Source organism: Acomys russatus, chromosome 2 (assembly GCF_903995435.1).
Source record: "Acomys russatus chromosome 2, mAcoRus1.1, whole genome shotgun sequence".
NCBI lineage: Eukaryota > Metazoa > Chordata > Mammalia > Rodentia > Muridae > Acomys > Acomys russatus.
The window spans coordinates 94,458,130-94,469,945 of record NC_067138.1 but is presented as its reverse complement, the minus strand read 5'-3'; the positions used below and the strand labels follow the sequence as shown (position 1 = coordinate 94,469,945).

The window sequence follows — 11,816 nt, the reverse complement described above, 5'->3', positions numbered from 1 at the left end:
TTAGACAGTCGCATAGAAACCCACATCCGTGCCAAATGTGCACTTTTCAAATCCAGTCTGTTTGGATGCTTCCGAAAGGCATAATGTAGCTTTAACCCTACACTTGTGCATTCCTAGATACTATTTGTCTTGGCAACTTGTGTTTTCAAAAGCTGACAGGAGAGGACTTGTAATAAAGACCTTCTTTATGTAGTTAAGAACAGGGTCTAAGGAAGAAGCAGCTTCTTGTTTGTGTAAGAGAAGGAAGCATTTTAAGGGAACAATGCAACTCTTATTTGGGGGCACACACAGGTAGCGGGGAGAGAGGCTATTACTCTTTCAGTGGTGTACCTTTGAGTTTAATCTTTCGACTTAGCATCTGTAGAAGTCCACCAGACAGAAACCCACATGACTCTTCCATCCATGACTGCTCAAAACAGAAAGAACTAGGAAAGAGAGGATTGGGGATTATCTTATTTCCTTCTTTTTGTAAACTTCTGTTTTCTTGTGAAGGACAGGAGGAAATACAGGTTTGAGAAGAAACTGGGCTGAAATCTGAAATGTGAAGTCTAGGCAGATTCTTCCATTCCTTGGGCATCAGCAAATGTTTGGTTGCTGATTCACAATGAAAGATGTCTGCAGTGCCCACTTCCTCTTCACCACTCTTGTCTCCCATGTTTCCAAGGTACTCTGCACGCGGAAAAACCTGGTCTGCTACAGCACTCTCAAGCTTCCCAGTGCTGAAGGCCTGGTGTTTTCTCTTAGCAGATGTGCACCTTCTAGTGGAAGCCAAGGTGTCTGATGCAGTAGATGTTTTGCCCCATTTTAAAACAGAAAACAATGCTCCCTGTGGTGGTGTTGCAAGACTTCAAACAAGCTAAGCAGAATGAAACACCTAGTATTGACAATCTGGCATCCAGCAGTACATGCCAGATGACTTTCCATGTCTCGTTGGTAGGAAATATATAATAGACCATATGGGAAGGAGAATAAGAAACTGGTATAAATTGCTAGTACCTTCTTTCTTGGTTTAAACTTATTTCCTTGTAGTCCAACCTGTAAAGAAACTATATATTTGGAAAACAGAACTAGTAGTGCTACTTTGAACTTGCCAGGTGCACTTTGGGATACAAGAAGATACATGCCACCTGTGAGCAGCAGACATTCTGCAGTGTTTGTAAAGCCGCAGGCACTGTCTTTGCGTGGCAGATACAAAGGCACCTGCCTTCAGTGTCATGACTTTACTTCCTAATGATCCGCTGGATGCACACTTACATGATTAGTTGAAGACTGAGCCCCAGTTGAAGTCACAATAATTAGCAAGCATCAAAATTATAATGCTGCCTAAGTGTCTAGCCATTGCAGTAGCTGAAATCATGATGCTGCCTATTTTTAGGCCACTGTTCACTCTGGAGAAGAGAGCTGTACTTAGAACGAGCTTGATCTCCTGAGCAGATATTTATCCTGTTTTGCTAGTCTAACACCCTATCGTCTTTCTCCTGGGGAAGCCTAGTTCAGAAGCTGCCTCCTCTGTGTCCAGGATCTGGTCAGTACCTGACTTAGGCCTGGCCACTGAGTACATCCTACCTGCCAGGACCACACTTGGTCACAGGCCCACACATGCCCCTCGAGTCCTCCCTGCCCTGCTTCTGCCATGCCTGTGGGGAAAAGAATCTTTTGTTACCTTCAAGTTGCTGGCAGCCACCTTGCCAAGTAGAAGGTACAATCTCCAGAGAAACAGATCACGGCATCACAGGATTCATCAGACCAACCCTTGAATTCCTTGCTTTGTGAACTGTCAGTCTCCTTTGTGACTACTGCCATGGGCTACTATTATTTGCACAGGAATTACACCTATTGCTCACGAACCTAACCTGGGTACCAATTGGTGTCATGCCTAGTGGTAGTTCTCTAAACTGTGTTTTATCAACAGGAATAAAATTTATCTAACTCAGTGACTCAATGACTTCTTCTGTGAGGCTTCATGGAACCCTCATCACTTCCATGGTTTGCTTCCATTGGCAAATCTTCCCACATACTTAAAAATAAAAGTCACACTGCACAAAACTCATAAAATTATTTTAATAGAATTTGAGGGAGAGAAAATATAATTCAGTTTTCACAAAGAAAAGAAAAAATTTACAGTGATTTCTGGCCATATAGAAGTCATGTTACTTTTTCAGTTTCAAATCACTGGGTACCCAATGAGTGCATCCTTCTCCTAGCCAGGGATACAGTGATGTTGGTATGTAGCCACCTCTCATAACCTCTTAACCTTGAGGATCAATTCTCACCAATCTCAGACACCAGTCCTAAAATGCTTTTGCTTCTCTGGTCTGCCTCATTCAGTGCAGAATGCTGCTGGTTCTTGTGACTGTCACCAACCATATGCTCTGCTCCACACAGCTTTCTTCTTAAACTCTGGAAGAACTCTCAAGGACAGCAGCGTGGCTAAAAGACAAGAACACAGAGCATATTGATGCATTTGTCAGAGTTGTGCTACGTCTGACAAGGTCATTTTAATGAAAAAGGTTTGAAAACAGCAAATAGGAAATTTTACAGAACTATTGACGTTTGGTATGCTAGTGATCCTGTTTTTCTTTTCTTTCTTTCTTTTTTTTTTTTTTTTTAAGATTTATTTATTATTTATACAGCATTCTGCCCACACGTGTGCCTGCCCACCACAAGAAGGCACCAGATCTCATTACAGGTGGTTGTAAGCTACCATGTGGTTGCTAGGAATTGAACTCGGGACCTTCGGAAGAGCAGCTGGTGCTCTTAAACCTCTGAGCCATCTGTCCAGCCTGATCCTGTTTTTCTTCATGTCATTACTATTTACATGAAATATTCTCTCTTTAACAATTTAATTTTATACATGAACAGGATTATCTCCATTAAATGTTTAATTAAAGAAAAGCCCTGTACCTATAATAAGGCTGAGTTCTTGTGCTCAGTGGAGCAAGTGTACCTGTACTTAGTGTATGCATTACCTGTTGTGTTACAGGCCCCAAGGAACCATTGAAAGTAGAGAAATTTTGAATAATACCATTTGGTAATTACTACATATTCCTTATCTTATTCTATAATATTGGATGCTATGTAAAATAAAGAATGTGAAGGAATGTAGGGGACCCAGGCCATTCCAGTAAGTCAATGGCTATATAATCTGGTAAAGGTGTAATTCCTTAAGCCAAGTGATTGTTTTCTTTATTGATAAAAGTTGGTAGCTTTGTGACTGAACACAGCATATGTTTGCAACAATCACAGTCCAAACTGCCTGCAGCGCACCAACAGGGAGTCCTAGCAGTGAGTCTCAATGAGTGAATAGTGAAAATCTCTTAATCACAGCCCTGATTCCCAGTGATGCTCTGTGCTGTACTGGAATCCCACTGTGGCACTGGCCTTCACCTGCATGCTTCCTGCTCACCCAGAGTTCTTTAGTAGTAAAATGTGAGCCATACTATGACTCCAAGCTAGATAAAGCATCACTAGTGGGCCAATGGGAGGGCATTTCTCAGAGCCATGTCTTATGGCATGCAAGGGACATCAGAACTGGCTCCAGCACCCCAAGTCCCAAGTCATAGCTATCTCAGGACATGGGGGCCAATGGCCAAATCACACCCCATATCTGAGTTTAAGATTCAACAAAACTTTCACAAAGATCTTCCACATTTGGAGTTTCCTATAGTCAAAATGTGCCAGTCTGTGGAGAAGTATAAAATGATGAAAACTCTGGAAGCGCTTGACAGCATGGCCAATACCTAGTTCCCCTGGTGAAATACTAAGCAGCGTCCACTATTACTAGAAGCTGGTTTTTCATGTGGGTCCCCTAGTGAGGGGAACAGAGGCTGTCTCTGACAAGGACTTTCTAGCATGCCTTTCAATCACTTCCCCCCAGCAGAGCTCCCTTCCAGGCCACTGTGGTAGAGGATGTGATCAGCCCTGATGGGACTTGATGTGCTGGGATAGGTAGGTAAGGGGGGGCTCCGCTTTTCTGAGGGGTAGGGAAGGAGGGACATGGGGGAGGAGGGAAGGAGGGTGGGACCTGAAGTAGAGGAGGGAGGGGGCTACTTTTGGGATGTAAAGTGAATAAATAAATTTTTAAAAAAGAATGGGTTTAGCTGGGCATGATAGTGCACAACTTTAATCCCAGCACTCGAGAGACAGAGGCAGATGGAGCTCTGTGAGTTCAAGGCCAGCCTGATCTACAGAGAGAGTTCCAGGACAGTCAGGGCTATTACACAGAGAAACCCTGTCTCAAAAAACTAAAACAACAACAACAACAAAAAATGGGTTTTAGGATTTAAAAATAATGTTAAATCATGAAAGGTAAATTTAAAACTGTCTATATGCATTTTTCCAATTGTTGCACATTACAATATGCTACAAGAGTCCTCATACATGGGATGGAAACCATTAAATCAAACTGTCTCTGGGACTCTGGATTTCTCTTTCTTATATCTAAAATTTTCTGAATTTTACAAGTTTTAGTAATTATATCATTATATTTAATAATATTTATCTAAAAGTTAATTTTAACAGCTCTGGCCCTCCATTTTAACCCATTTTCTGACTCAAAATGCCATGGTAAGGACACTTTTTGAAACTACGTGCCCAACTATGGTCTTCCATATCACAGCCAGCAGTGGGTAGTTTTACGCAACGTTGGGCATAAAGCATGACATAATACCTTTCAAAAGATCCTTGGACTTTGCTGCAAAGGCTTCATTAGGAATTTCCATGATGCTAAACAGCCAGTCAATGAACTAGGGTGGAAAAGAACATTGTCAGTGAAGTGGATCCCACTATCTGCATTAGATCAGTCAGTGCACTGGGCTTGCACATCTGAGAAGAGCAACAGTCTTTCACAGCTCCTGCAGAGGCTGGAGAGGCAGAACTGAGTTGGGAAGCAAGAATAGCCTGTGAGGATGGAGGGGTGCAGAGATGAGATGGATGGGACATATAACTCCCAACCAAAAGGCCTCACAAAATCAAAGCCATGTCTTCTACAGAATATGCCAAGACCTAGTGCAGACAGAGAAAGGTAGACATGGGCCCAAAGGACTTGTGTTTGCTATGGACATAGCTGAGAGGCTCACAGGGGCTAGTGACCTTGCCCACGGCAACTTCCTTTCCACAGCAGAGTCAAGATTGGAACTCAGCTACACCTGGCTGCAAAGCTGTTTTCTTTGCACCGTGCTACCTCCTACTGGTTCCATACATATTTTGGCCAAGAATCATAAGTTCATAAATTTTCCTTCCTCTGTTTTATAGCTTACTAGTAAATAAACAGCTACTACAAATATACACTCAACTTAGGGTGCCTATCCTGTATCCAAAGTGAACAGTGTCCCAGTGTGGAAGTACCACATTTATTTTGGTTAAAAGTAGAACATAGAATACAAAGTTTGGGGCAGCCTCCTATTGTTTATCTGATTTAACCGTACCTAAAGCCAGGTTCACAGTTCAGAAATGGTTTTAAGGATTAATGTTCATATTTCAAAAATAAGCAGCAGATTATTAGCTTAAAGTTTTCAACATCATAAAAATCCAGTTTTGGTTAAACGGGATTCAAAAAGCAATCTTCTAATCAGCTGTGTTATAGACGGGACAGAGGCAGACAAAGCCCAGTGAAGGAGACAGTGTTTATTCCCACGTGTTCTGCTGAGTCTGCACACATGAGGACTAAAGCTAAAAGCGCTTCCTATGGTACTGGCTTTCCTGGTGTCGACCCACGCTTCCCCTGGAACGGTCTCCGAGCCACCAAATACGTGAGCCCCCAGGCCCCTCTTCCTCTACCTTGTTTCCCACCCAGCATACCGTGCTGAACCTTGAGTTTGTTTGTCTATGTGTTCCGACTTCAAAGACTGAAGGTAAAATGTATCCTTTCTACCCAGGATCCAAGGCACATGTGCCCCCAACAAATGAACGAAGATACAGGCTTTCTCTCTAGCTGCGCCCTCACCGTGAAGGAGTTGTTGCTGCTGCCCTGTGCTGTTTCTGGACAGTGTTAACCCTGAGTCTGGGCTGGCCTTGGCTATTTGGGGCTGAGTCTGAGAGCTGTTGATGTGATACAAGCTTCATCCAACTCCCCCTTGCGTCCCACAGCAGCAACTGCTGGAGACAAACGTGTGCCTGCCCCACTGGGCAGGTGGCTGGGCCCCCTCACCTTCTGCGTCTCTTCCTTCCACGGCTCTTTCTGTAGCAACAGTAGCATGCTACTGGGAAGGAGAGTGAGAACCTCCCGCACAGCAACTCTGTGCATCGGACTCCTGCCAAGCAAGGTTGTCGCTGGCCCCCCAGGGCCATTCTTCTGGTACCATGGCAACCAACTGGCGCTGAGGCCAAGGAGGAGCGGGGCTTCATGGTCTGCCCACGCCACCACTGCGGCTGCAAATATCTGCAGCAAGAAGTCCAAAGCCTGCTAAGACATCAGAAGCAATGTAAGATCAGATGTTTTATTCGAAGTGACACAAATCCACAAGCAGCCTCCATCATGATGCCAGGCCGTCTTCCCCTTCGTCCACCACTTCTGCTGCCCTAGAAGAGGAACTAACTACACTGACCAGCAAACTCGGTTTCCACTCAGACTGGAGAGCCTCTCCCGCCTTCCTGATTTTCCCTATGGGAGGTTGGAAGGCCCAACAGTTCCAGATTATGCCTTCAGCATTTCAAGAGAAATACAATTTATTCCTAATCATACCGAGATCTAAATACTCCCCCGTATCTAGTGTTTTTAAAGAGAACAATAAACTAAGGAAGTTGCTATATGGACAAAACTGATTTTTAAAAACATGAAACATCTGATTTTATTTTTAAACAATAAAAGATTTATCTTTAGGCATTTGAAAAAAATCTGTCTGGAATTCAATCTTCAGGCTACATTAGATACTTGTAAAATAAATTAGACATGGTAATGGGGACACTTCCAAGATGCTGAATTACTGTAATTTCAATTATACTTTTCCAAGCTAATTTGTATGCTAAGTATTGTAGGATTTTTTTTGTAAGAAAACAAAGTTAATAAAAGCTCAGGAAATCAGAAAAAAAAGAGGAAAGACCGTATCAGCTTTAAAAAGTTTTTTCTTAAAAAAAAAAAAAAAAAAGCAAAACCTGTATTTCCCAGTCTATTAAGATCCTAACTGATGAATTAAAATTTTAACAATTTCAAAAAGACACACAACTCTTCAGACAAATGGTGCCAGATTTCAAAGAATGTATCAGTTTATACAAATTAAAAATCAGCTAGGAAGAATGCCTACCCAGGAAATCAAGAAAAACAGAGTGGGAGAGAGCTATATTTGAATTATTGGGTATTTTTACAGCTATGTAATACTAGAAGCTTTTTCTTTGGTGTGTCAATAGGTCATACTGCAGATCTGATAAAAACCTTCTTCACATGTCACATGCAGGTGCTGACACACATTAGTGATCACATGTCACATGCAGGTACTGACACACATCAGTGATCTGCATACACTACAGGAATCTCTTCGTCCTAGGCATTTTTAGTTATGTGAGCCAGAGAAGAGGCCTGAATATGGCATTCCCCCACACGCCCTGGTGGAGGACGCTGGGGTTTTCTAGCTTCCTTCCTTCCTTCCTTCCTTCCTTCCTTCCTTCCTTCCTTCCTTCCTTCGAGACAGGGTTTCTCTGTGTAGCCTTGGCTGCCCTGGACTCACTTTGTAGACCAGGCTGGCCTTGAACTCACAGAGATCTGCCTGCCTCTGCTTCCCAAGTGCTGGGTTTATAGGTGCCTGGCTTTCCATAAATATTTCGTAAAAGAAGGTCCTGGGTGTAACAACATGGTCTGATACTTTGCATTTGACTGTTCCTTTGTTCCCTGAGCTCGCTTGCTGTTTCTTACCAGCAAACTATCACCTACCCCAAGTAATACTGTGTAACCTTGTCTCCAAGATTATTGGACTGGCTAAATAAAAAGCCTACACCTGGGCGGGCCAGAGGCAAGAACAGGAGCTAAGGGACAGGCTTTGGGGACAGAAGAATGATGGGAAGGAGAAGGGAGAGGGAAGGGGACAAGAGAAAAAGAAGGAAGCAGGACTGCCATGAGTTAGCATGGAGAGCCACATGGCCGGGAGGAGTTTCTTTTGGATCAGCATGGAGAGAGGCAGCCCAGCTGGAAAGCATGTGCAGGTATTTAGTGGGATAGCGTACGGGAAGTAGCCAGACAGGAACAATTAGAGCAGTGGCATGGGGTGTTGGGCTGAGTGGCAACAAAATAGCCTACGGGGTTTATATCTGCCCGGCCCCAGTTTAAATAAAGTTATCTAAAAACCTATCAGATGTCCTCTCCATTGGCTAGATCAGAGTAGGGGTTCAATGTTTACTACTTGTATTGTCCTTGGTTAGCGCAATAGTTTGAACAGACCCCCCCCCCCCGGGCCCCGATCCACCTGTCACAATGTTCTTTTGGTAGTTTTCTAGGACCCTCTGGATCCTTCTATTTCCCCATCTCCTATATTTCTCTCACCTAGAGTCCCAGTAGGATGTCCTCATATTCATGGTTACGTGGAGAGCAGGGACTGACTCTGACATGAACTCTGGTGCCCCATATTTGATCACCTCCCCTTGGTGGGGAGGCCTGGTAGCACTCAAAGAAAGACTAAGCAGGCTACCAAGATGAGACTTGATAGCCTATGACCATATAGTGGGTGAGGAGGTCCCCCTCGGTCATAGACCTAGGGGAGGAGAATAGGGTGAAAGCAGGAGGGAGGGAGGAACAGGAGGATACAAGTGATGGGATAACAATTGAGTTGTCATCTGAATAAATTCATTAAATAAAAAATAATTTCAAAAAATCTACCAGATGTTTGTGTCTTTGTTTGATATCAGGCTAAATAAAACAGCTGTAATAATTATAGGCTTTTGATAATGAACATTATTAGAACTTCTATTCTCTATAACATCTGGGCATCTCCAGAAACACAGTGAGAGTCATGGTTCCCTTGTGGCATCAAAGAATTATTCCTGGTGTTACTCAAAATAAGAGGAAGACTGAGGGGGACCTCCTCCCCCACTACATGGTCAAGTCTCATCTTGGTAGCCTGCTTATTCTTTCTCTGAGTGCCACTAGGCCTTCCCACCGAGGGGAAGTGGAGGAATGGGAGGATACAAGTGATGGGATAACAAATTAGATGTAACCTGACTAAATTAATAAAATAAAAATTAAAAAAATAAGAGGAAGAAAAGCTGTGAGAATGTGCTTGATTTGGGATCTTGGGTGCCCCCACAGGCCATGGCTTCCAGGCGCAGCAGTCCCTGGATGATGCGATGGGAGAAGGGGCAGTGGCAATGGGAGGTCTTTGGGGTGTGGGGAGAGGGTGTGCCCTGGAAAGACCTCTGAGTCTTGCACCTAGCTCAGCACTGCACTCACTCCATCGTGCGTCAATTCTCCACAGGTGGAGAGTACGGGATCAATGGACCTTGGTCTAGAACCCCAAAACTGTGAGCCAAGAACGGTTTCCCTTTGTAAGCTGATGGCCTCAGGTGTTTGTCACAACAGTGAAAAGCTGGGCTACACAGCAACGGAGCCTTCTTGGGGGAAAGAGGATGTAAGTTTTACAGTTTATAGGAAATTCCCGGCTTCTGCAGATCGTACCTCGTCAAGAGCCACATCCTGAGCAGAGCCTGACTGGTGAGCAATGTTTCTCATATAGCCCATCAGCTCTAAGAGCCACTCCAGTCTCTTCAACACACCTGAAACAAACAAAATGGGCATTTTCTTATATTACAGGTCAGCAATAACCATCCCAACCGAAGCAGGAAGGGGGTGGGGGTGGGGCAGCTTTAAGGTGCAGTTCTGGAAATGTCGCTGCGCATGATAGACTTTACACTGATCACATCAGGAAACTCTTTTAGCCTTTATTGTTTCAGTGAGCCCTACTCCAAGGGAACCTCCCTCCCCAATAGTGATATAACACATTTATTGGAGTTTTTTTTTTTTTTCTCTGAAAACTGAACACATCAGGAGAAATCTGGAATGTAACTGGGCAATAATGTTGAATCTCAGGTAGTTAGCTGTGCCTTCCTGTCCCCAATACAGCCGAGGAATCAGAAGACTGTCCCAAAGACATACAAAGTGGAAAGACACAGTCGGAACTTAGTGTCTGTATCCGTGCAGGTCTGGAGCAATGGCTCTCAATCTTTGCAAGGCTGCGACTCTTTCATACAGCTCCCCATGTGGTGGTGGCCCCAACCATAAAGTCACTTTGTTTCTACTTCATAACTGTAAGTTTGCTGTTCTGGGTCACAATGTCAATATCTGATATGCAGGATATCAGAGGTGTGACCCCCGTGAAAGGGTTGTTTGACCCTCAAAGGGGTCGCAACCCACAGGCTGAGAATCATTGGTAGGCCAGAAGACCGAAATTAATATGAAAATCATCAAAGGGTTTCATCCCTATATCCAAAATATGGATGGTATGAGCTATGCTCATTATCCATCGAAGGCACTGTTGTCTGGAGTAAGGCCAAACCTGCGTCAGCAAACAAGCTAGCTTCTAAGTTGAGGAGAAACATGCGGCTGGAGCAGGACAGCAGCAAGCGTTCCTGTCCTCACCTGTGTTGGCATGGCTCACAATGCGGGCCTGATATAAGGTGTGCAGGATCATCCAGGCCAGAGTCTCCTTCTCATGGTGCCGCACTGCAGCGGCGAGCAGATCTGTTAGGCTCATCAAGGGGAGGCGTCCTTGCGAGACTAAGTACAACTTGACAAAGGCAGCCTTTTCTATGTTGTCCTAGAGGGGCGGAAAGCCGGGCATGCAGTCATTAGTAAGTTAACTGAAGTGCCAACACAACCTCAAGGCAGAGGCAACCAGGAAGGGTGGTCTTGACACTGCTTCCTCCAACAGTAAAGCTGCTTATTCCCCATAGCACAGAGCCTGGCTGCCTGTGCCACACCCGGATGCACGAGCAGCAGAGGTCTGCAGTGCTGCATCCCTTTTCATGGAAACTGTGTTTGGAGGTAAGCAACTAAGCTCAGGGGTTAAAAGTATTTGCTACTCTACCAGAGGACACTGTTTCAATCCCCAGCACCCACATAGTGGTTTACAGCCATCTGTAGCTCCAGTCCCAAGGACACAACACTCCTCTGGCCTCCATAGGCACCAGGCATGCATGTAATACACAGACATACATGCAGACAAAGCACCTATACACATCATAAGTACATAAATAAACTGAAAAGCCAATTATGCTTAAAATATTAATTTAAATATTAAAAAATATCCATTCAGAATTCTATGTTAGAAACAGGGGGCGGGGCTAGGGGAGCACAGGGATTCAGCTGTGTGCCTCAGTGTCACGGGTGTGTCAAGGAGATACACTGGTAAGACGGAACTGATAAGTAAAATAGTTCTCTATATGGGGCACTGTTCCCTTGAAAGAATGAGGACAGGCTATGGCTGTTTTATCTGCCTTCTAAACAGACTAGTTTATTTAAAAACTGACGGAAATGATTCTATCATATCAAGAGAACTTCATAGTATTTGTTGCCAATAACTAAATTTAAATCTAACAAAAAATAGATTTTCAGGAAAACTTTGCCTACTTCATTGAGCTTGACAGCTTCCCAACATAAGGAGCGCCTTTCTGATAGATTTCTAACGATCATAACAAATATGATGTTTTAATATTATATAATAAAACATCGCACCATTTGGAAGACTTTCAAAACTTGATGGGCCAACATTTCCGAATGGCTATCAAAGAGCTGACATTCAAAACAAACCATGGGTTTTAATGTCAGAGTAGTCAAACTACCGTGGCGTGGTTCTGGCATCCACAATGCAAATTATTTTGAAGAAACTGCCTATTGT

At 43.9% G+C, this 11,816-nt stretch overlaps 1 protein-coding gene across 1 annotated transcript in view; it reads right to left on the bottom strand.

Annotated features, from left to right (window-relative positions):
- Positions 1-2,048: 2,048 nt before the first annotated feature.
- Positions 2,049-11,816, bottom strand: part of Focad (focadhesin) — a 282,156-nt gene continuing 272,388 nt past the window's right edge. Inside the window, exons 39-43 of the mRNA XM_051164051.1 lie at positions 10,559-10,736; positions 9,599-9,696; positions 6,149-6,400; positions 4,670-4,745; positions 2,049-2,430 (exon numbers count right to left, since the gene is read on the bottom strand). Of these exons, the coding sequence (XP_051020008.1) occupies positions 2,357-2,430; positions 4,670-4,745; positions 6,149-6,400; positions 9,599-9,696; positions 10,559-10,736 (678 nt within the window). The 3' untranslated portion in view covers positions 2,049-2,356. The remainder of the gene's footprint in view (positions 2,431-4,669; positions 4,746-6,148; positions 6,401-9,598; positions 9,697-10,558; positions 10,737-11,816) is intronic.